General features: G+C 35.1%; 3 protein-coding genes across 3 annotated transcripts; 1 reads left to right on the top strand and 2 right to left on the bottom strand.

Moving 5' to 3' along the window:
- Nucleotides 1–8,870: 8,870 nt before the first annotated feature.
- On the bottom strand, nucleotides 8,871–9,352 carry LOC130945266 (peroxiredoxin-2E, chloroplastic-like). The gene is made up of 2 exons (XM_057873997.1): nucleotides 9,340–9,352; nucleotides 8,871–9,226 (listed from the first exon to the last, which is right to left on the bottom strand). Exons 1-2 carry the CDS (start codon nucleotides 9,350–9,352, stop codon nucleotides 8,871–8,873), a joined length of 369 nt encoding a protein of 122 aa, XP_057729980.1.
- Nucleotides 9,353–11,330: 1,978 nt separating this feature from the next.
- LOC130946938 (plastocyanin-like) lies at nucleotides 11,331–12,135 on the top strand. Its single transcript, XM_057875842.1, has one exon. It carries the CDS (start codon nucleotides 11,439–11,441, stop codon nucleotides 11,949–11,951), a length of 513 nt encoding a protein of 170 aa, XP_057731825.1. The 5' UTR covers nucleotides 11,331–11,438; the 3' UTR covers nucleotides 11,952–12,135.
- A 12,619-nt stretch (nucleotides 12,136–24,754) lies between these two features.
- LOC130945265 (uncharacterized) lies at nucleotides 24,755–25,569 on the bottom strand. The gene is made up of 2 exons (XM_057873996.1): nucleotides 25,237–25,569; nucleotides 24,755–25,051 (listed from the first exon to the last, which is right to left on the bottom strand). Exons 1-2 carry the CDS (start codon nucleotides 25,567–25,569, stop codon nucleotides 24,755–24,757), a joined length of 630 nt encoding a protein of 209 aa, XP_057729979.1.
- Nucleotides 25,570–26,224: the final 655 nt, after the last annotated feature.

Genomic DNA, 26,224 nt, shown 5'->3' with positions numbered 1-26,224 from the left:
CTTTCGTGGAGACAGAGCTGCTGGTTTAACTTCATTGTTCTTCAAAAATAATGAGTAAAAGAGGTTAGTAACCGTATTTTCCTACCTCTTATCTTCTTAACTTCTGGTGTGAGAGAAAGAAAAATGAGTGACAAAAAGGCAAAAGATTTACCTAAGATAGAAGACGATGGTTCGTATGAATGGGTTGATGGCGATGTAAAAATAAGGGCTTCTCAATTCTTTGACAAAGAGAGTGTTGGGGGGTTGAATCTGTCAAAAATTATCAGACCGGGCTTTCATGTTGAGTTGTTGCTATGCAATCGCATGGATCGTGTTTTTCACAGAAAAAAAGATTTTGAAAACTTTTATATGTATAGTTATGTTCTTGAGGAATTGTTTGTGAAGCTGCCCTTTACAAATTTTGAATGTGATTTGTTAACCCAAATGAACTATGCATCTTCCCAGGTCCACCCTAATGGGTGGGCATTTGTCAAATGTTTTCAAGTTTTAATAGAATTTCTAGGGATTAAGCCCGATTTAGAACTGTTTTTTCCTTGTTTCAAGCAAAGGGTGTCTGGAAAGGACTTTGGATCAACTGAATAGTACTCCTGGTTTTTCTATTTTCAAACTATACAAATCTTCTTTCAAAGATTTTAAGAAAATGTTTTTCAAGGTAAAGTCGGTGGATGAAGAATTTCCGTTCTATTTGGATGAGAATCTTGGGGAGAAGTTTCCCCTTTACTGGTGCTGTCAACCTAATCACATCTTAGGTCCTGAGCTGATAACGCCTCGAAACGAGTGTATAATAAATTTTTTGATAGAAATGGTTGACCGGGGGGGTTTAGTATCTGTGTCGGACTTGCTTCCATGGGAAGAAGATAGGGCCTCTGTTGTACAATATTTTGGTGAGGCATTGTTGTGCTACTTAAGTCAGGCTGTATTTGATTTTTAATTATACTCAGTGGGTTTTTGTTTGTTTGTTTATTAGGTGGAAAGTATCCGGGAGTTTCAGCCTCGAGTATGAGGGCTTGGTTTAAAATGAAAAATTTTGAAGGGTCCTCATCGAACGCTGAAAAGATTGAAGGTTAGGCTAAAGTAAATCAACCAGCACAGAAGAAAAAGGGAATTATTTTCAAAAAGAGGAAGTCTGAGGTGATTAATCTCAAGGAAGGGGAGAAGGTGGTTCAATTAAGTGAATTATCGAGCTTTACTGTTAAACAAGAGAAGCTGCATTCTTTTGAGGAAGAGGGTGATGGTTCCTCTGTATGGGATAAAAAATTCCCTTTCAACGTCTTGGCAGATGAAGTTGTTCAGTCTGCTTCCGATGTTGCCCGTATTGAGGAAGTCGGGGATGTTGGTGTAGATCAATTCATGCAGGTCAATTAGGCTTTAATACATATGTATATGTATATATATATATATATATATATATATATATATATATATATATATATATATATATATATATATATATATATATATACATATGTATATATATATGTATATTCTTTTGTTGAAAAGATCTAGCTAATTTGTTTGCTATTGTGCAGGTTTTGGGCTTTCGGTTGGTCAGTATTGGGCGAAGCCAAGAAAAAAGGCATAGGAGGATGCTACAAAGTACTTCGGAAATTGCTTATCTAAAAGAGCAACTGAAATCAAAAGAGACTATTCTAGCCAAACTAAAGGAAGAGTTCTCAGTTGTTAAAGAAAAATTGAAACTTGAAAAAGAGGAACATGAAAGGGTGGTAGAGTGTCTAGGGAAAAAAGGGAACGAACTGTCCACAATGAGTAACCAGATTATTGAGATAACTGTAAAGTTGAAACATGTGGAGTCTAGCCGAGAAGCTGAGATCCTCGACGCTTTTGCCGAGGGCTTTGAACGCGCCGTTATTCAAGCGAAGTTCTTGTATCCTGGGTAGGATTTTGCTGCTCTGGATCCGAGCAAGATAGTTCGGGACAGTCAGTTAGTTGATGACGAAGAAGTTGTGGAAGAGGAGGGGGATAATAATCTTGGCTGACTAAGAAGTGTTTAAAGTATTAGCTATATATTTAACTTTTGCAACCTTATGATAGTTGAGAGATATGAATACTCTCATTAAAAGTGTTTATTTTGAGTAGGGTATGTATAATTCCTCTGATGACTGCTGTTTTGTTTGCTGGTAATATATTTGTATGCATTTGTTCCAAATTTTTGGCATATATCCCCATTTAGGGTCTGATCACTGCAGGGTGCTGAAAAATTATCAGCTTTTGGATATGCGCATGTGAAACCAATGCGACTTTTTCTTTGATTAATTGTCTTTGTGAGTTGATTAACAAAAGCATGTAATGGAGAATCATTTTGAACAAAAGAAGTCGCAGTAAAAATAAGTATTGTTTTGATGCAGTACCTTTACAACTTGAATTAGGTAAGCTAGCCTCGTTAAAACCTCCTTGAGCAAAACCCAAATTTGGGAAAAATCTCGAGGTAGGAAAAAGAGTACTAGCCTTATGCAATTAACTATAGTATTGCTTTAAGGAATTAACATTCCAACTGCTAGGTAGCCTTGTTCCGTCTGATTGCTCCAAAAGGTATGCTCCTCTACCAAGTAATTGATGGATTCTGTAGGGCCCTTCCCATGTCGCGGCAAGTTTGCCATGCGAAGGTGGTCTCCGTGCTTCTTCAGTTCTTCTTAATACCAGGTCGCCGGTCTAAAAGAATCTCGGCCTCACGTTTTTATTGTGGCGCTGACTAATTCGTTGTTGCAATGCCTTCTGACGCATTGCCGCTGTGTTGCGTACTTCCTCAATCAGATCTAGCTCGGCTCTCTGAGCATCATCATGGTCCTCTACCTGTGTTCTTAATGAGCCTTGTGATATTTCAATTGGAATCATTGCTTCTGATCCATACACCAAACGAAATGGTATTTCTTTTGTTGATGAGTGTACCGAAGTGTTGTAACCCCATAAAATTTCTGGAATAAGTTCGGCCCATAGACCTTTTGAATCGTCGAGCTTCTTCTTTAGAGCTTGAAGGAGGACCTTATTTGCAGCTTCTGCTAAACCGTTGGATTGAGAATGCTCTACGGAGGAGAAGTGCTGTCTAATTTTCAAATTCTGCAAAAAAGTCTTGAAATTATGGTCGGTAAACTGGCAACCATTGTCAGTTATAATATGACGAGGTATACCGAATCTGCAGATTATATTTTGCCAAACAAAGGATATCATTTGTGCCGATGTTATTCTAGCTAGCGGTTGAGCTTCAATCCACTTAGAGAAATAATCGATTGCCACCACTAAGTATTTTACCTGTCTTAGAGCTGTGGGGAAAGGTCCGATAATATCAATTCCTCAATGATTAAATGGCCAGCTTACCACTGAGTGGTGCAGATCCTCGGCTGGGATGTGAATGATCGAACCATGCTTTTGACAATGGTCGCAGGTCCTAACCTTTTTCCTACTGTCGTCCCATATTGTCGGCCAATAGAATACAGCACGGAGAATTTTATGTGCCAGGCTTCTTGCCCCTGAGTGTGTCCCACAGATGCCCTCATGAGCTTCGGCTAGGGCTAAGTCTGCTTCTGACCTGTCCAAACATTTCAACCGTGGTCGAGAATAACCTCGCCGGTACAATTTATCATTTAGCAATGTAAAGAAAGAGGCTTGTCGTTTAAACCTTTTCAGGTCCTGGACCTCTAATGGAAACTCTCCATTCTTGAGGTATCGTATATATGGCTGTTTCCAGCTATCATTATTATCTATATGAAAGGTGCTGATGATGTTTATGCTCGGCTCATGAAGGGTTGATTGCAAAAGTGAGGCAGTGTGTGACTGAGTAGTGGCTAGTTTAGACAATATATCCGCCCTATGATTTTGATCCCTATGTTTGTGAGTAATTTCAATTTTTGGAAAACTATTCATGAGGTTTTTTACCATATCTAGGTATTTTAACAGGATAGGTTCTTTAGTTTGGAAACACTTATTTACTTGTTGAACAACTAATAAGGAATCACAATAAACTTGTAAATTAAGAACCTGCAATTCGATGGCTAACCTGAGCCCTGCTATTAGGGCTTCATATTCGGCCTGATTATTGCTGGCCTTGAAGGAAAACCGAAGAGAATGCTCAACAACAACTCCTTCAGAATTTTCCAGCAGTATTCCTGCTCCAGACCCTAAGGGGTTTGAGGCTCCATCAACAAATAGTTTCCAGCTTGCGGCTGCTGCAACTGAGCTTGGTCTCGTGAACTCGGCAACGAAATCGGCTAGGTATTGTGACTTAATAGATCCTCTCGATTGATAGTGAATGTCAAACTCTAAGAGTTCAATGGACCATTTGATCAACCTTCCTGCCAGCTCAGGCTTGGCAAGTATTTGTCGCAGCGGCTGAGAAGTTCTAACATTGATCGTGTGGCTCTGAAAATAGGGACGTAGGCACATTGCCGAGAAAACTAGTGCATAGGCGACCTTTTCTAATCTCGGATAGCGAAGCTCGGCATTCTACAGTAACTTGCTCACGAAATAAACTGGTCACTGTGCTTTTTCATTTTCTGCAACAAGGACAGAACTGATTGCCATATCAGTAATTGACAAATACAAATATAATGGTTCGCCGACCTTAGGTTTTTGTAAAACAGGGGGTTCATAAAGAATTTGCTTTAGACTTTTAAAAGCGGCTTCACAATTTTTATCCCATTGAAAAGTTGTATTTTTTCATAAACATTGAAAAAAGGTTAGGGATTTAGACGCTAAACACAGTAGAAATATGGATAATGCTGTCAAACGCCCTGTTAATCGTTGGACTTCTTCAATGTTTGTGGGACTGATCATATCGAGAATTGCCTGACATTTTTTGGAATTCGCCTCAATTCCTCGGCTAGTAAGGATGAAGCCGAGGAATTTTCCTCCTCGCACACCGAAAGCACACTTCTCTGGGTTAAGCCTCATATTGTAAGCTCGGGTCTGACTAAATATCTCGACGAGGTCATCAACATGGGAATGGCCGACCTTAGTTTTGGCGGCCATATCGTCGACGTATACTTCAATATTCCGCCCTATTTGCCGGTCAAAGACCTTGTTCATCAGCCTCTGGTAAGTTGCACCTACATTCTTTAAGCCAAAAGGCATGACATTATAGCAATAATTGCCATACTCAGTGATAAAAGTTGTTTTTTATGGGTCTGATGGATGCATAAAAATCTGGTTATAGCCAGAATATGCGTCCATGAAACTCAAGGTACCATAACCACAAGAGTTATCTACTAAAGTATCAATAGAAGGCAGAGGATATGCATCTTTGGGACAAGCTTTATTTAAATCAGTAAAGTCAACGCACGTCCGCCATTTACCATTGTTTTTCTTTACCATGACGACGTTGGCTAACCAAGTCGTGAATCTGATTTCTCGGATAAAGTTCGCATCAATGAGCTTCTTGGCTTCGGTCATGGATGCCAGCCTTTTTTCGGTTCCGAGATTCTATTTTTTCTGAGATACTGGTCGGGCCGCCGGACTTATGGCCAATTTATGAGTGATAACGGATGGATCTATGCCTGGCATATCTCCTGATGTCCAAGTGAATAGATCGGCGTTTTGCCGTAGAAAACAGATGAGCTTATCCTTTTCTTCACTTACGAGGGAGGCTCCCACAAAGGTAAATTTCATAGGGTCGTCAGTCAATGGAAGTTTCGTTAGCTCTTCATTTGGGGTAGGACGATCTTGAAAATCGGCTCTGTAGTCTAGCTCGGCTAGTTTCGATTGTTCAACACCTATGGAGTTTACTCGCTGCTCATTGCTTCGTTTGATAGGCTTGAGGCTCGTATTGTAACAATACCGAGCTTCCTGTAAGTCATCATGAATTGTAGCCACAACATTATCCTGCACAGGAAACTTTACACAAAGATGGACTGTAGAGACAATTGCAGCAAATCTATTTAAAAAAGGTCTTCCTAAAATAAGATTATAAGGACTAAAACAGTCTACCACAAGATATTAAATATCCTGAGTTCTAGATAGTGGTTGCTCACCGAGTGTAGTTTGTAACCACACTGAACCCATGACTGGCACTCGTTCTCCTGAAAATCCGACCAAGTCCCCTACAGATGGTTGCAAAATGTTAGTACTTAATTTCATCTTTTCAAATGTAGCAAAAAATAACACATCAGCACTGCTGCCTAGGCCCAGCAGTACTTTCCGAACTATTAAGTCTCCAAATTGTATAGAGATAACAATAGGGTCATCTAAGTTACTGTCAGTGCAGCTAAAATCGCCTGGGAAGAAAGTCATCTCTGGCATCTCGTGTGTGGGTTGAGGATTATTGGTAGTATCTCCAAGGGCCAACATGGCCCTGTACGTACGCTTACTAGCCGAGCTTGTTTGTCTACCCCCAGCATAGCCTCCAGAGATGCAATTGATTATGCCCCTGGGCTGAGCAGGGGCTTTTTCTTTGTCCCTAGATGATGATCCCACGTGGGATGCATCTGTGCTAGTAACGTTCCTCTTCTGCATATGCCCTGCGATATATCTATTAAGATGTCCCTGTCGGGCTAGGCGTTCAAGAAGATCTTTTGCGATCACGCATTCATCGATTGTATGGCCATACTTCTGATGAAATGTGCAGTACTTGGAATTGTCAACGTTCTTGGGCTCGGGATAGCTGCCGGCCTTACGAGGAGGCTTAATCAGCTTGGAATTCAGTATCTCCTTAATAATGTCGTCTCTCTTCGTGTTAAACTGCGTATATGACTCATATCTGGGTGTGGGCTTAAAACTCTTCTTGTTATCCCGAGGTTTGTCATCGTCCTTGGTGTTTGCTGACTTTTCCGCCTTCCGAGCTTGGCGAAGCTCTTCAATGTCTATTTGCCCTTTGGCCTTCTCGCAAAACTCGGCTAACGTCCTCAGCTTGGCTACGGCAATGGTCTCCTGGAATTTTCCCGGACGTAGGCCGCTTTTGATGGCGTGCAAGTGGACCTCAGGATGAAGGTCAGGGATTTTCATAGCTATCTTCGTGAAGCGGGTGATGTAGTCTTTCAGGCTTTCCTGAAGACCTTGCTTAACTGTTGTTAAATAGTCGGAATCGTGCAAATATATCACCGATGTTGCAAAATGATCTTCAAATTGCTTTGACAACTCTTGGAAACGTGATATAGAATCTGCAGGCAAAGAGAAAAACCAGTCAAGTGTAGGACCATCTAGAAAGGACGGAAAACAACGACATAAAATAGGGTCAGATGCACCGTTGACGATCATAATAGATCGGAATTTCTTGACATGTTGCTTCGGATCCCCTAAACCATCATAAGGGGTTAGTGTCGTAGGCAAGGTAAATTGTCGGGGAAGCTGAAAATTTATAATATCTGCTGTGAATGGTCCTGCCGAATTGTCATGCTCATTATCCTCGTCATCGGGTGAAGCTCCATCATTCCGAGGGCCACCACCTTCATTGTCTTGAGGTGTCTCAGAAACATGGGTCGGCCCGGATTGATGCTCATCATTGTCTTGTCGCTCATGATGATCGTTATTATTCTCAATGCGAGCGTTGACTAGCTGTTCAATTTGTTGTTGCATCCTTTGGTGCTCCTCCGCCATACGCTGATTTGCCTCAGCCATCCGCTGGTTTGCTTGCTGAAGCTCAGTTACCATCCAGAGGAGCCCAGATGGGGTGGGAGGGGGTACATCAGCCATTGGGGCCTTTTAATTTCTCGGGCCCACGGTGGGCGCCAAATGTTCCTGCTTGAATATGGCCGAACTATGTCTCGTCTTCTTGAGGTCGCTGGCCGATCTCCTTGACGTGTCACAATGAACCTCGGCCACCAAATGAAAACGACGGGGGAGTACCTGCAAAAAGCACTCCGACGCTCAAGTTAGTTAAGGACAATTATCTGAGGAAGATCTTTTGTTTTTGAACGAACTTACCTCTACAAACTCTGATTATTCCCTTTTATAACTTGGAGATGATGATGACCATTTGGGTCTGAATTGATCGGTTTTATGTAACCGATCAAAGGGGTTTAATGCCATAAAGTCGGCAGAGTTAATGCATGGAGTTAATGTGCCGATTTAAAAGGAGGTCCGCCGAGCTATAACTCGTAACCGATGTATAACGGTTATATTAGTGCCCATATAACTTTTTGAAAAAGTAGAAATATATGACTTTTACTTACCAAAAAAAGAAATATATGACTTTTCTCCTTCTCAATAAATCATTCTATTATTTCGGTGAAAAAAATTGACTTCAAACTAAAAAAGATCTACTTTCATTCTTGGCTCTGTGAAAAATATTTTCTGTTTCTGCTGAAAATACAGACTCTCCACCACTATTTTTATGCAAGTTTCATCTGCTAGAAGCACTGTTCTTCCACCATTATTTTCATGCAGTGTTCCATCTGCTGGAAGTACTGGTCCTCTACCACCATTTTTACCTAATGATTCATCTGCTGGAAGTATTTTCAGACAATATTCTATCTGAACCACCTACTGCATATATTTCTTCCAGATATTTTTTTATCATTTTATAACTCTATTTTTATTATTAAATAATATTTAACATTGTGTGTGGTATGAAATCTCAATTGAAAAAGTATTAGGAGACAATGATTTTATCATACAATGTGTACAATAGAGATAAAATAGGAAAATTAAATTATAATTAATAACTAGATTTTTTATTAGTTTCAAATTTTAAATTTTAAAAAAAATTAGGATTTAGCAATTAAACGTTTAAATACGTACCGTTACTCAACATCTCATCAAAATTTCACACCCATTGGTGTCTGACGTTGACGCCGCAACAACCCCGGCTGACCGTTCTGCTGCCGCCGCATGGTTTTGGCCGACCAAAACCGCATGTGGTCTCTCCGTTGGCGTATCGGATCCCTCGTCCTTCCTTTCTTCCTTGTCGCCGCGACCACTTCCGATTACCGCGTAACTAGCAACCGTTCAACGCTACACCCCTGGATCCTGGCAGCCGCGCTCACATTCAACTCGCACTCAATGGCTTTCGTGAACGTTCCGTTACCATCAGAAGGTAACAGAACTTCGTCGTTGACTTTCAGGAGGTCTTTTTTCCATACCTTCATCACGAATGCGTCGCACGTGATTCTGTCCATGCCTTTTGCCTTCAGCTTCGCTGACTGTTGGGCGTGCTTCTGCAAGCAGGTTGGTGTGAAGGCTCCCGGGATGGCAAAAATGATGGTTTTTTTGCCCTTTGTTAGGTCGGAGATGATGGTGGTTTGAACCTCGCCGGTGTCATCTAGGTAGGAGAAGGTCGCTTCTGGAAAATTTGAGATAGATATAAACCCAACAAACAATCATCTAGATACCTATTAAAATAAATATTCGACTACCTAATGAAATAAACATCTAGCATTTGTTAATTATATATACTTAAACTAACCATTTTCGTAAGAATTACAATAACCATCTGCCAACCTATTGAACTAAACATCCATCAATGAGCACGTGAGGGGAAAGCATGGGTGAGGAAGACATGGGTGTGGCTGTGGGGTTGCGGGGTTAAGATTTGAAATTTGAAATCGGAGGATTTGAAATTTGAATTTGAAATTTAATGGTTATTTTGTCATATATTTTAGAAAATTTGGAAGTAGGTAGAAAATAGTTAAAATTTGAAAATGAGAGTAAAAGTTTTTTGTTATTAGAATTTAGGAGGTTTTTTTATTTTTTAATCCACCGTGGGCCAATAAATTAGCCCATTGTATACATTGTCAAGATTCTTCACTGTCTCCCTAGTGGAGTTCATCTCAATTTCAATTTTATTTTTTTTCACATGTGATTTTATTTTTATTAGCTTGTTATTATTTTTATAGTTAGTTATAGCAAGTTCTTGACCCCAATAAAGAAGGAGAGAGTTCTGATAGGAATAAATAAAAAATAAAAAACAGCAACAAAATATACATTAACATTTTACATTTATTTTTTATTTTCACCTACCATATCATACACAATAAAACAGCAAACACTAACTGTACAATAATGTTTTTGGCATTGCCATCAAAATTACTGTGAATTAGAATTTTATTACTATTCACCACATACAAGAACATCGTTATTCACTTGTAACAATTATAGAGTCATTCTCTTATTTTGTAATATCTCTCCACTTTTTATGTATTTCTTCAAGTAATTTTTATCATCGTTATTTTAATATCTATTTTTTTGTGTAAAAAAAATTGTATTTTTTGAATTATTTATCCAAATATTACAACTTTAACATAAGTACTTTTATAACTAAAAATATAAAATAACTTATTTATAAACTGTTATTAATAAAAATTCTTATACTTTAAACTCTTTTTTCAAAAAAATTTATTTAAGTTATTTACTTAAATTGGTCATAATATTCTAACTTCAACTGAGAGAACTATTGTCATTTTTGAGTTTTTGCTATTTTTAAATTTTTATGAATTATTAGATTGTCAATTTTTAATACATATAACATATAATTTTAGAATTACTGAGATTTGTTATATATAAATTTAACTATGAAGTATAAGAGGCAATATGGATTATAGGATTTTTAAAAATTTAGATAAGTATTTTGTGCTAATTTCAATCGTAATATTTATTATTAGGATTATTTTAATAAATTTAATTGCGACCATATTAACTTTAATTAAAAATATTTGATATTAGAGATATTTTAATAAATTTAAAAAATTTAGAATCAATAATAATTTTAATTGAAGATATTTGTTATTAAAAATATTTTAATAAATTAAAAAATAATATTTGATTAGGTTTATATTTAATTTTTTAAAAAAATTAAAAAATATTTAATATTAGAGATATTTTTATAAATAAAATAAATATTTTTATTTAAAAATAATTATATTAAATTTATATTAAAATATATTTATATCTAAATTTTTTTATGTTTATTAAATTTAGTCATTAATTTTTTAATTCAAATAATTAAAAATAATTTTAACATATCACGTAATATGTTTAAAATATTTAAATTCAACTAAACAAAAAATTATTTGTTCTCAAAAATATTATAAAATATTTAAAGTATTAAATTTTATAAATCAAATATAAAAATAATAATCTCATTTTTAAATATTATATTTTTAAAAATAATATTTTTAAAAATAATATTTTTAAAAATAAAAATTAATATTTAAATTACACCCATATAAATATCTGAACTATTCTAATAAGAATGTGGTTAAACATCACCATAAAATATGATTAGAATCTGATCCACGTCATAGGATAACATTTCATCTGACCAATAGCAGCAATCCTCATAAGATAACACAAGATACTAGAGTTCAGAATGCTTATGATCACGCCTACTCTCCATGTATATCACTCATTTTCCAACGCATCTCAACCACACAAACACCAATCTACACTTCCACCCAATCCTTAATGCTATAAAGTATAAAGAATCACCTACCTTCAGTGCCTCTCATTTTAATCACTTATAATCTACCACAGACAGATAAGTTCAATCTTCAAACATGGCGACCGTCACTACCTCTGCAGCTGTTACCATTCCATCATTTACTGGCCTAAAGGCAGCTACAACAAACGCAACCGCTAAAGTTAGTATCGGAGCTAAGGTGTCAGGACCCCAGTTTCCAAGGCTCGGCGTGAAGGCATCGTTCAAGGACGTTGGAGTAGCTGTTGTGGCGACCGCTGCCAGCGCAGTGCTAGCCAGCAATGCCATGGCCATTGAGGTCTTGCTCGGTGGTGATGATGGGTCTCTGGCTTTTATCCCAAAGGATTTCTCAGTTGCTGCTGGAGAGAAGATCGTGTTCAAGAACAATGCTGGTTTCCCACACAACATTGTGTTCGACGAGGATGAGATTCCCAGCGGAGTAGACGCATCGAAAATCTCAATGTCTGAAGAAGACTTACTCAATGGGCCTGGTGAGGTTTACAGCGTTACTTTGAGTGAGAAAGGAACCTATTCTTTCTACTGTGCCCCTCACCAAGGAGCTGGTATGGTTGGAAAAGTCACCGTTAACTAGGTGCCTTCTTTAAGAGCCTTTTCGTCTTTTTATCTTGTGATTCTGTTAATTTTGTCTGTGTAGAAGAGCTTAATGAATGGATATTGCTATGAGATTCTATTGTATGAGATGAAACATTATTAAGATACTATGTAATACTCTGTTTACTTCTCATTTGCCGTTTAAAAAATTGTTTCTTTTTCAAGTCAACCAAACTTTAAAGTTTAAACTAGTGGAATAGCTGGTCCTAGCACAGTGATGATTAAGTGGATCAATAGTAGAATACATGAAGTGTAAGTATAATACGCATATATGAAATTTATTGAGAATGGATAACAATCACTCACATACACACACATATATATATATATATATATATATATATATATATATATATATATATATATATATATATATATATATATATGAATGCAAATAACATATTATTAACCATAAGAGCTGAAAATTTTCATTATAAACAACATTTAAAAGTGTCATTTTCGGACAAATAATTTGTTTCTTCGAGTATCACCTTAATACAAGGATTATACGTTATCCTTAATAAAAGTAACATATAATTGTCTATGAGTAAATTCAGTCATATATCATATTTTATATTTTAATGTTTTTATATTATTTTTTAAGATAATTTAAATCAAAATTAAATTTTTATAATGATCATTTAAATAATAAACTTGAACCACAATCCAATTATAGTTGAAAGATTGTTGGAAAAAGTCTTAACTGACTTATGAGTACGGGAGAGAATATTCAAATCTTTGAAGATTCTTGATTGCCCCTCCGTATCCGACATGCCAAATACACGGGCTATTTCTGGGTTGGCTCTAAGAGTGACCTAATTACCGAAAACAGAAATTGAAATTAGAATTTCATTTAAGAATTATTTTTTCAAGACGTTGCAGACAAGATTTTTTCAGTTAAAATTCAGCAGAGTAGGGACAAATTGCAATGAAATTTAATCAAATCCAAGCAATATCAGAATTGGCTATTTATTTCACTATCCGCCTCTGAAACTTTGTCCTAATTATATGCAGCAGAAAAAGTCGTGGATTGGTCTATGAAAGTTGAACCTCTCCATGGTTGGCTTCCAGTGCTTGCTCAGATTCACCACCGCATCCCATCTATATCACCAATATGCCCCTACTGTCATGAAGCAACAGAAACAATAACTCATTATTTGATCGATTGCTCTAGAATCAAAGAAGTATGGTCTCAAAGTTATCTTCGTGACTGTCTTCTCCCTTACAGCCCTAGCGACTTTTAGACATGGTGGACTGCATGAACAGAGATGCTTAAACCGTTGAAGAATACTGACCGTAATCCTCAATTGCTTGCTATCATTTGTTGGAATTGCTAGAAAGCTCGCAACTAGTTAATTTTTGAAGGTTCTACTTCAATCCCGTCTGCCATTCTAGCAAGCTCTTTCAAGTTGCTCTGTGAAATACAAAGAACTCCGAGTTTAGATCCTCATCTCTATGAGGCAAACTCTTAGTTTCATTCAATTTGATTTATCATTCTTTCTTCTTTAAGATTTTTATTGATTTTTAGACCATGCACCGTTGGATGAATACCTTCAGTATATTATTTTAAAAAATCTCTATTTTTTATTATGCTATCCTACTTTTGAACATCTTTGTATTTCATTATTCAATAATTAATGAAATATAACATACTCTCTTTAAAAAAAATCACAATCCAATTATAGTTACCACTTATTTTTAAGATATGATATTTTTAAACCAAATCATAGGTACTACAATAATTGCTATTGTTAACCAAAATTTTATTATTCAAAGGTTCAAAAGAGTTTTCATATTGTATAATCTATCTACTTAATATATTAAAATTGAGTTTTCCCCCAATTAATGGAAGTGAGGAGTTAATTCCTCATGAATCTATTTTTTTGCCAAAATGAATGCACTATTTTCTCTTCTAAATTTATTTTAGAAAAATATATTTATTATAGTTATATTATAATTAGCATTTAAGTAATAATGCATAATTATACTAATTTAGGAAAATATCTTTATTATAGTTATATAAAATTAATATTTAATATATTATTAAACTACTTATCAATTATCAATCGAAAATATTTTATGTATAATAATAATAATAATAATAATAATAATAATAATAATAATAATAATAATATGATATGATAATTATATGATAATGGCACCGGTTATTAATAACCAATTTATATTTCTCTAAATAAATTTATTTTAGAAAAATATCTTTATTATAATTATATTACAATATTACAATTAGTATTTAATGAATAATGCATAATTATACTAATTTAAGAAAATATCTTTATTATAATTATATAAAATTAATATTTAATGCATATATCTATTCTATCTATTCTATTATATAAAAATTAAATTTTTGCACTTAATGATAGAGATGACGTTACATGCTTCTGAGAGTGTTTTTCAATTTATTTCTTTTAACTCATTAAATACAAGTTATTACGATAAACTAACTATATTAACTAATTGATTTGATTAGATATTTAAATATCACATAATTTATTATAATTTATATCAATCAATTAATTGTAATTTATTATATCAATTATTTTAATTCATTAATTTATAAGGTACATAATAATATAGATGATTTGTTTCTTATTTTGATTAAATACAACAAATACAGATTAATTTAGTTAAGTAAATTAGTGTCTCTTATGTTTTTCTATTTATTTTTTTAATTCATTAAATCCAATCAATTATAATAAAATAATTATATCAACTAATTAATTCAATCAACTATTTCCTAGTTTATTTTTTTGAATTCAATAAATCAAATAAAATCAATTATACTAATTATTTATATCAATTAATTAATTTGATTAATTCTTAAAAGTATTTTTATTTAATTTATTTTATTTATTTAAATACATGAATTATAACTAATTAATTATTTAATTTTATTAGGATAAATATATCAAATTATATTCCTAATATAAAAATACAAATTTTTATTCCTTCTATTTTTATTTTACCACTATAAAAGACCATATATAGTAGAAGAAAATATCATTTGTTTACCAATTACTCAGTAGTTTTTACAATAATTCTTTTTCTTCTACGAGGTTTCATCATAAGAAGGCAACAATTGTGAACACAAACCACCACACCCTCCAACTCCCATTAACAAGTGCTCATAATTCAGGACTTTATATGATATGTTAGTCATGAAGCATTCATGGACCATGGTGTTATCATGTATGTATAAATAAAAAAAGTTTTGTATTTGAACTTACTCAAGTCATTTATCTATTTGTGTGGTATATTGTAATGTAAAATTACTTTCAATTTGTATTGTACAATGATATTATGGTCTAATTTAAACTTTTACTTTAGAATTGTGTTATGATTTTATCTCATTATTATTTTTTAGATATCAAGTTGATGTATTTTTATTTCTTATTATTGAAAAATGAATGTGATATGAAATTTATATAAAAAAACTCTCACACTCAATTTATTTTATTGTAGTCTTCTATCTCTTCTATTTTTTTATTTTCTTCTTATTCATTTTATTTTTTTTAAATATCACATAATTTATTATCATTTATATTAATTAGTTATAATTCATTATATCAATTAGTTTAATTTATTAATTTATAATATGCATAAGAAAATAGATAATTTGTTACTTATAACGTTAATTCTTCTAAATCTAAATCTAGATATAATATATTTTTACTTTTTATTATGATCAAAACATTATTAATAATGAATAATAATTAACCACTCATACTTTTAATCAAAGTGTTTGGATGATTTTTTTTATTAATATTCATTGTTGATTTTTTTTGGTAAATAAATTGTATTATAATTTTATGTTAGTTCATAATTGATTAACGATTAATGTTCATGAAGATATGTTACTCTAAATTTTATATTTTATAAATATTTTATTTAAATGTAATCTTTTAAACATAAAAATTTATTATTTTTAATTTTTTAAACATAAAAATTTATTATTTTTAATAATATCATACTTTTACTTTTTTTAATTCTAAATGAATATTTTATCGAATACTAATTAAAGTCATCCTTTCATTTGCTTTTACTAACTATTATCTAACTATTATATAAAATTAAAATCGTATTAATGTATTTAATATTAAAGTTGGTTTGGCTTTTTATTTAGAGATTTTCGATTTTTTTAATCTAATCTACCAAAACTATTCAACAATTAATAGTCACTTCTATCTTATTTTATATTATTAACTAATTAAAATTATTAAAATTTAATAATATACAATTCTATTTTATATTTTTATATTTAGTCCAATTCATCTAAGCTATATAATAATTACTTCAATTTTTATATTTTATGATGTAATTAGGGTTGTACATAGTTTGATTAATCTAAAAACTAAACTTATTTTTGGGTTATCCAAAAATATAATTTGGTTAATTAACCAAATTGATTTTATATGATAAAACTGGTTATTAATCGGTTAAAAAATTTAAAAACCGATTATAAAAATAAAAATAATTTTAAAAAATAACCGTTTTTAAAATAAAAAAAAAACAATTTTTACATAGAAAAATTAGATTTTTTAAAAACCAAAATAAAAAATTGGTTAACCAATTTGATCACAAGAGTTGCATAAAATTTGGTTTTGGTTTTGGTTAATCGATTAAAAACCAATTTTTAAAATTTGGTTTTGGTTAACCACTTTTTAATAATATGGATATGGTTTTTAAAATTGTTTTATTAAATTGGTTAACTAAAATATGGTTATGATTTTTTAACCAATTAACCACAATTTGGTTATTTTATGTACACCCCTAAATGTAATACTAAATATATCAATAGTAAAATAACATAGTAAATTGTCATGTTTTATGTACAAAAATTTTTAAGCTTTTAAATCCATATGGATTATTGTAAGCAACAACAATGCTTATTTATGGCATAAAAAAAGGAATACAAAATCTTACGTTTTGAATATAAAAATTAAAAAACATGTTATATGTACAAAATGTAATTATATAATGTTAATTTCTTTTAATTATATAGACTAACACCTCTAATTATATTTCATGATTAAATTAAAAAGAAAGTTGTTATTTTAAAGGTAGTCAGAAAAAAAAATTGATGAAAAAAATAATTAACTTATATTATTCTATTAATTTATTTAATATATTAAATTATTTTTATTTATATTAAGATTAATTTTGAATATTTTAAAATAAAAAATATAATTAATCATAATTTACATATTAAGTTATGTTAAGTACATGATATTTTATTGTGCTACAAAAAGTAAAAATGAGATAATGTAATACCCTATCACACAGAGTCATATGCTGAAGTCATAAAATAGAGGTGGCGAGGTATTACGACCTCTAGAAATAAAATTTAGTATATAGTAGTGTGAAAAATGTTTATAACTAGGAGCCTTTGAAGAAAAAAGGGTAAATCAAAACCCTTAAATCAAAATGCGCAACACTCCGATCGATAACGTAAATGAAACAGATAAGGGATGAGCTAACTTGATAAGATATACAAAATAGTGCCAAAAGTGAAAACAGTCAAAAACAGTAAAAAACCTTAGAAAATATTAGAAATGAAAAACCGGGCATTAATTTTAAAGGTTTAGCTCAAAGTTGGGCCAAACGGGCTAAAAACGCTAACGAGTTGGACCGGGCCCAAGACCAACATATATATAAACTTAAATGAACCCAAATGAGTTTATTTACTCCTCCATTACACAAACACACAGCTGCATGAGAAGAGAGAAAGGAGAAGAGAGAAACACTATTCACCTCATCAATCAATTGATCATAACTCGAGCTACAGTGCTCCAATTCGCGTGCCATCAGCGGCTACGCGAAGCTCTTGCTGAGCCCGTCACATTTATCTAAGCCTTGTGGTAAGTTTCTTGAAATCTTTCCTTCCTTCTTGCTGTCCTAAAAAATTCTATTTTGATGAGTAATGATCTTGAGAAAACCTTGTGTTTTGGTTGTTTAGGTGCTACTCCTTAGTGAGGAAATGTTGGGTTCTAGCCTAAATTTCAGTGGATGAGGTAAGATTCTCAAGAACCCTAGTAAAAATGATTAATTTTGAGTATTAGATTTTGATGTATGTGAAACATGTGATATTAGCTTGAATATCAGAGTTTGTTGGTGATTGTTGATGCTTGTTGGAGTAATTGGTGGCTTGGATTATGGTTGAAAGATTGCTTGTGCTTAATTAGGGTTTCAGTGCATATTGGGAATCGACCAAGGTATGGTTTCGGTTTTCTCTATGTAGTATATAATATTCATGGACACTTAGGCTAGTGACCTATAGGATAGGTTTTGGATTGGTATGGTTGTTGATGATGGTTGGTTGATGATGTATGATGAATTGAATTTGTTAATGTTGATAAGTAATGATGTGGAGGTATGATGTTTGATGAGTTTGAATGAATATATATTGTTGATTATTGATATAAAGCCTGAATGAGGTTGATAATGAGAATTTATAGTGATGGAATGATGATTGGTGAATGCGTTGATGGAGAATTAATTTTAATGTTATATATATTTGATGTTGATGAATGAGAATAGTGAAATGTGATGGCAAAATTGTATAAATGGTGAATTATGACCCAAGAGGGTAGATTGTGATGTAAATTGGAGTTTGGAATAGTTTGGTATTGTTTTGATTGGATGTGGTTTAAGAATTTGAAAATTTTGAGTACATGTGAAAATTTGGTAAAAAGGGAATTTTAGTGAACTTTGTCTGATCATAACTTACGCCTCAGTTTTTAAAATTCGTTGAAGCTTATTTAGAATTAAATTTTATTGAAAAATCTTCAAATTGATATAAAGATTGTAAGATTTGGTTTTTTGTAGAGAAAGTTATGATCATTCAAAGTTTGGTGTCAAAAATCAGAAATTCTGCAGAGTTGCAGAATTTTGTGATTTCTGGTATGTGCGCACGCACAACCTTGTGTGAACGCACACCCCTGTAAAATTTTAAACCTGTGCGCACGCACAGCCATATGTGTACACACACACACGGGGGAATGGCTTCTGTTTATAGCGCCAGCACAGGCTGTACGCGCACATAACCAATGAATATTTACAACCTGTGCGCATGCACACGTTGGGAAGGGCAATCTGTTGAGGGCACTAGCACGCTTTGTGCGAGCGAACAGTATTACAAATTTTGGTACCTGTGCATATGCACACCTCTATACGTACGCACCCGTTTTAAAAATATCTTTGGGTGTGCGCACGCACACCCTTGTGCGTACGCACATGCCCTGTCTCTCAAACATAAATTTTGTTTTCAACTATTCCACCTTGCCAACAAGATTGTAAGCTTCTGTGACACCATTTTAATACTTGGGGTTTAATTTTGGGTTTGAAAACATGGGAAAGAACCTAAGGGATTTAGTGGATATTATTATGAAAAATTAGAAAACGGAGCCGTAGGTTTCTGGTGCACTGAGGATGGTTTGATGGCGTGTAAAGAATGATTGATATATGAGATGAGAACTGATGAACTGCTGAGTTCAGAATGAAAATGTTGATTTGACAGTGGTTGAGATGAGTCAAGGACTTGAATGTGTAATCATGAACCATGGATGTATTGAAAATGTTTTCAGAAAAATCACTGAACTACTGTTTTATACTGAGAAATGATGAGACGTTATGCGACCGGCAGGGACGGTGGTTAATCCCGCCTGTCGAGGTAGCAGCGGCGACATAAGGACGGTGGTTAATCCCGCTTACATTGAGATGTGAGGTCTGAGGCAAGAGTATCCTGCTCGCATCCCTTCGGATCAATAGAGTGTGCAGGCACAAAATCCTGGACGGTGATCTGAGCACCATATCTCGGGGGTTCCCAATGATGATTTCGAAGGGCGACATCTCCATGGAGGTGTGTCGGGTTGGGAGTTGAACTGATAATGTGATATCACAGCCAATAGGACAGGCATTCATCATGTGCATCTTCTACCTGTTTGTTTGCTTTGCCGACTTATAATTGTATGCCTAATTGAATAACATGCCTAATTGCTTACTTGAATTACTTTTCTTATATGCTTCTACTTGTGTTTTACTTGCATTGAAATTAATTATGCTTTCTACTGGGATTGAAAAGTCTCGGAAGGCGGTGGCGACGGGATCGCATGTAGGATAGGTTGGTGAAGGCTGTGAGACAGCGGAGAACTGCTAGACTAGAAAATCCCTTAAGTTAGATTGCCCCTTAAGTTAGGTTAAGGTTTTAAGTTATGTTATGGTTTTAATTGATGCTTTACTATTTTAGTATGCTTTAAGATGAATCTGTTGTTGTTTTTCAGATACAGGTCGCAACCTACCTCAGTGAGTTGCCTAGATGGTGACAGAAGCGGAGAATCATTGATACATTTTGGAGTCCTTTTTGATTATTTTGTTTACATATCTCTCACTTTTGTATTTGTTTTTGCCTAGAGGCTTGTATTGAGAGAGAAAGACTTGTATAAGCTGTTTCAAACTATCTGGTTTCTGTATATCTGTATATAGCTAGTCGGCTTAAACTCCGTGAGCCGTGGCTAGATTCTCATAATATTATACTATTATCTTTTGTTATATCTTATTTATATCTTGTGCTTTAAGTTAGAAGTTTCGTTAGTACGTTTTGCGCTTTGTAAATCCAGTTTTGAGCTATATCCTTCATCGGGCTTCTAGATTATAATATCTCTTCTATATATTTATGTCTGAGCTTAGAACTGTCGTAACCTTTGCTTTACGACGCGAGGTAGAGCTTAGGCTAATTAGGGTGTTACACAAAATGCATAAATTGAAGTAAAATCCCGAGAGCTAAGGATCTTCACCAAAATAGAAGTCTCCAACATGCCTCAGCGAGGAGCCTCATGTCCTGCATCTGAAAATCACAAAATCCACATGGGTGAGAACCGGAGGTTCTCAGCATGGTAACAGTGTCCAAATATCTAACATGTAATGTCCTGGGAAAGCTAAAGGCAATCCTAGAATTCCCAAGTTTATAAGAAAAGCATATATAAATATAACTAAACCATGAGAAGGAAAGTAGGCGACTAACTTAAGGGTCTTCGGGCTAACTAAATATCCCCTTTCCAAATCCTACAAACCTCCCAACCGTCAACAGTAATTGAGATGCAACCAGAAGTATATCAAACAAAAAAATGCACAAGTAAGAAGCAGATAGGACAGTTAGGCAATTAGCAAGTAATGATGCAATCAACTAGACATTCCAAATAAATCACATATAAAGCATATGATGCATGCCTGTCCTAGTGGCTGATGAGTCTTATCTGTCGGTTATAAAGCAAACCCGACAAGTCCTGGTAGCTAACCATTGGACTATCCCTCTATTATACATCCCCAACTCGAGTTATCCACAACATAATATATATATATATATATATATATATATATATATATATATATATATATATATATATATATATATATATATCCAACACCCTCACTGGTATATATTTATAGGGGCGAGCTCATCCAAAACTTTCACAGTGTCTGGCCACACTTACGACATAGGGTCAGTAGAGTATCGAGTCTTCACCTGGAGCACGTGGTAGCTAGCCACTGCTTTCACCCAGAGAAACTCGTATCTCAGATAGGTGGAGTAAAATAATCACAATAATCAACAATTCAGCATATATGCATTCAATCACAGCTATACATTAACATTCATTTCAACTATCCGGCTTTCAAATCATAATTCATAATCAACCAAAACCTTCATCGCACACAGCCATTTGGCTCATATCACACTCAACCACTCGGCTCATATCATATACAACACTCCACCATCCTTTTCAACAACTCATATCATCATCGTTAATCATAACTCATCATAACATCCCCTTTCTTCCTCCACAAGTTACCCTCTTCCCTAGCTTCCTCTCATTCACTAGGAATTTTACCTTGATTTAAGACTTAAGGGATGAAATTGGGGGTTTATAAGCGTGAAACAACATCTCGAAAGGTTACAAACCTGTTGGGAATGTGAAAGACTTGAAATCAAAAGCTTTAGAAAAGAACAGGGTCGCGTGCGTACGCACAGGGGTGTGCGTGCGCACGCCCATAAATGTTTTAAGAAAGTGGGCACGCCCACATGATTGTGTGTGTGCACAGAAAGTAAAATTTCCATTGTTGAGTGCGCGCACAAGGTGTGCTAGTGCCATCAACAGAATGGCATTCCCAATGTGTGCGTGCGCATAGGGCTGTGCGTACGCACAGCTTGCAAACCTTTGTTGGTGGAGTGTGCGCACAAGGCGTGCTAGCGCTCCCATCAGTAGCCTTGTCCCCGTGTGTGCATACGCACTAGTCTGTGCATACGCACAGGTTCAAAATTCTACGGGGTGTGCGTGCGCACACAAACCAGAAATCACAAATTCTACAGAATTTGCAGAATTTAGATTTTTGGCCCAAACTTCCAACGATCATATCTCCTTTCATAAAAATCAGATTTCCACCAAATTTAAACCATTTTAAATCTTATGAAATTATCTTTCGTTTGATATAAAAATCATCAAATTCCAAAAATAATAGCTCAAGATATGATCCGTTGAAGTTTATTAAAATTCTATTTTTACCAAAACTCGTAAACTCCCAATTTTTTAAAATACACACTTCCGAATTCATTCAAAATCAACCAAAAACTCAACCATTCCAACATCATTCATTTCCAAACCTCATTCAATCATCAACCCACCAATTCTTCCATATTTATCAAATCTCAATTCAACAATTCAATTCATAATCATCCTTCCCTATCTCAATTTCCAAACAAACATTCAATTTCATCAATCACCATATATATACACATATCAATATCACACTCCAAAACATGCTCATCAATAAAAGCTTCAACCTTATCATCAATTAATCATATCAATCCAGATCACATACAACTCCACATGCTTTGCCAACAATCATCACCACTCATAATCATTCAACCGATATTTATATATTCAATTCAATCCAATTCATTCAACAACTACATCAATATTCCAAAATCCTATCCTAGGGTCAGTAGCCTACGTTTTCACAACCACATTACATTTTAGATACAGAAAACTGAAACCATACCTTGGTCGATTCCCGTTCCACCCGGAACACTTCAATTTTCACTTTTTCCTCAACTTCCAATGTCTTAAAGCTCCCAAAATCATATTTCCAAATACAAAAGCTCCTTTCCAAACTTAGTGCTCCATTCCAAAGCTTTCCAAAATCATCAATTAAGCTCCAATACACTTATATACAATACCTAAGCCACAATATCATACCCAAACACAATAACTGAATACCCAAATGCTTTAATTTAGAATTTTCACTAGGGTTTGAGATCTCTTACCTTACCCAAGGACCAAGGAGGCAAGAACAAGACATCCCTTCAATTTAATTAGATCCTATAACACAAAGGAGCTCAAAATTTCAACATCTTTGCCCAATAAATTCAAAAAGCAAGGCTGGAAGAACAGAAGTGAAACGTAGCTTACCTCTTGCACGACCTTATGGGCTTTGTAAAGCTTGACGCTGCGGTTGCGTGGCCGTAAATGGTGCGTCGATCAAAACTTCGGATCAAAAGTTATGATCAATGGAAGATTGAGTTGCTTTGGAGCAAGGGTTTCATGTCTTCCCCCTTCTCCCTTCTAATTTCAGCGTGTGTGTGTGTGTTGTGAGGGAAGAATGTGTGCTGAACTCTTTAATGAATGAGGGCTTGGCTAGACCCTTGGGCCCAATATGGGTCCGGTTGGCCCGATTTGGCCCGTTCGGCCCAATCTTGGGCCAATTTCTTTAAATTTGGTATCGAAATTCTCGTTTTAAATTTCTCTATCACATTAAACCATAAAAACCTCATTTCTCACTTTCTAGAATATATTTTAATTTATAGGTTAATTAGTCATTAATTAATCGGGTTTTACATTCTACCCACCTAACTGGGAATTTTGCCCACAAAATTCGATTTTAGTTACCTGAGAATGGGTGTAGGTTGTCTGCTCGCATTTCCGACTTAAGTTCCCAAGTGTGCTCCTCAACACCGGCTCGACTCCATGCCACTTTCACTAATGCAACCTCTTTTCCGTGTAACTTCTTAATGCTCGTGTCATCAATCTTGACCGGAGTCACCGGCAGAGTCAAATCTTCCTTTAACTGAACCAATTTTGGTTCTAACACATGACTAGCATTAGGAGTATACTTCCGAAGCTACGACACGTGAAATACGTCGTGCAGGTTCAAAAAGTGAGGCGGTAGAGCCATTTGATACGCCACCGGCCCAACCCTCTCAAGAATTTGAAACGGATCGATGTATCGAGGATTCAGCTTCTTCGTCTTAATCGCTCTACCTACTCTTATTGTTAGAGTAACCTTAAGGAAAGCATGGTCTCCTTCCTCAAACTCTAAGGGTTTCCGCCTCTGATCGACGTAACTTTTTTGACGGCTCTGAGTAGTGAGCATCCTATCTCTGATTTTCTTAACTTGTTTAGTGGTTTCAGCTATCATCTCAGGCCCCAATTAACTTTTCTCCCCAGCTTCATACCAGCATAGTGGAGATTGGCATTTTCTCCCATATAGAGCCTTATACGGAGCCATTCCAATGCTCGCATGGTAGCTATTATTGTACGCAAACTCCACTAGCGGCATATAGCGATCCTAGCTCGCCGGCTGATCCAAAACATAAGCCCTCATCATAGCTTCTAGGGTTTGGATTGTCCTCTCAGATTGGCCATCTGTTTAAGGATGGTAAACTATACTTAAGCTCAAACGGTTTCCAAAAGCTCTCTGAAATGTACCCTAGAACCTCGAAGTGAAGCGGGGATCTCTGTCTGAAATTATAGTAGTTGGCACACCATGAAGTCTCACAATCCCCTTTATATACAAGCGTGCTAACTCTTCAAGAGTATAGTTCATTCGAATGGGTAGAAAGTGAGCCAACTTCGTCAACCTGTCCACAATTACCCAGATAGCATCAAAACCGGTTCTAGTCCTCGGCAATCCCGACACAAAATCCATCGCAGTGCTCTCCCACTTCCATTGCGGAATCTCCATGGGTTGCAATGTCCCGGAGTGTCTCTGATGTTCAATCTTCACCTTTTGACAAGTTAAGCACTTTGAGACATATTCCGCCACATCATTCTTCATACCAGGTCACCAGAACATAGCCTTTAGATCATTGTACATCTTAGTACTCCCAGAGTGAATAGAAAATCCGCTTTTGTGTGCTTTCTTCAAGATATCTTGTCGTAAAGTCCCAACATCCGGCACAATGATCCTACCCTTGAACCTCCATAGTCCATCTTGATCTCATGACACTCTCCACTGCTTCTCTTGCTCGATAGCTGGCAACACCTTCGTAATGCGTCATCGTTCTGATGAGCCTTTAGAAGTTCGGATTTAAAATCACTCGAGATTCGTAACCGACTCAGACATAGAGTTCCAGCCACTTCTTGAACACCGATCTTCATACTCTCAAATGCTTTGAGCCACTCCTCTTCGCGAAGCATCACCCAAGCAACATATAACAACTTTTGACTTAGTGCATCCGCCACAACGTTTGCTTTCCCCGGATGGTAATTCAACTCAAAATCGTATTCCTTCAGTAACTCCATTCAACTCCTCTACCGCATATTAAGCTCTTTCTGATCAAAGAGGTATTTCAAGCTCTTGTGATTAGAGAAAAATCAGAACTTAACTCCATAGAGGTAATGCCTCCACACCTTTAGCGCAAACACAACCGCAGCGAGTTCCAAGTCGTGCGTTGGGTAATTAACTTCGTGAGGTCTCAACTGTCGTGAGGCATAAGCCACCACATTCTGATGCTGCATCAGCACGCACCCCAGACCCTTCAGTGAGGCATCACAATACACCTCAAATGGTTCATTCGGCTCGGGTAACACTAATACAGGCGCGGTAGTCAGCTTTTGCTTCAACGCTTGAAACTCTCCTCACAATCAAAAGTCCACACAAATGGCGCGTCCTTGCGAGTTAACTTTGTCAATGGTAACGCTATTTGTGAAAAGCCTTTAATGAATCTTCGATAGTAGCCAGCTAAGCCCAGAAAACACTTTATCTCAGTAATTGAAGTTGGTCGTCCCCAATCCATTACTGCTTCCACCTTATAAGGATCTACTATTATCCCCTGTTTACTCACCACATGGCCAAGAAATTTCACCTCGTCTTTCCAGAATTCACATTTAGATAACTTGGCGTACAATTTCCTCTCCTTCAGAATTTGTAACACAGTTCGCAAGTGCTCGGCATGCT

Source organism: Arachis stenosperma, chromosome 8, assembly GCF_014773155.1.
Source record: "Arachis stenosperma cultivar V10309 chromosome 8, arast.V10309.gnm1.PFL2, whole genome shotgun sequence".
Classification (NCBI taxonomy): Eukaryota; Viridiplantae; Streptophyta; class Magnoliopsida; order Fabales; family Fabaceae; genus Arachis; species Arachis stenosperma.
The sequence above is the reverse complement of the archived record's forward strand: the minus strand, read 5'-3'. Positions and strand labels throughout refer to the sequence as shown.

Coding starts and splice junctions, on each gene's coding strand:
- LOC130945265 (XM_057873996.1), bottom strand. CDS start 25,569: ATGGAGTTACTGAAGGAATACGATTTTGAGTTGAATTACCATCCGGGG. Junction 25,052..25,236: donor TGGACTATGGAGGTTCAAGG/GTAGGATCATTG, acceptor ACTTGTCAAAAG/GTGAAGATTGAACATCAGAG.
- LOC130946938 (XM_057875842.1), top strand. CDS start 11,439: ATGGCGACCGTCACTACCTCTGCAGCTGTTACCATTCCATCATTTACT.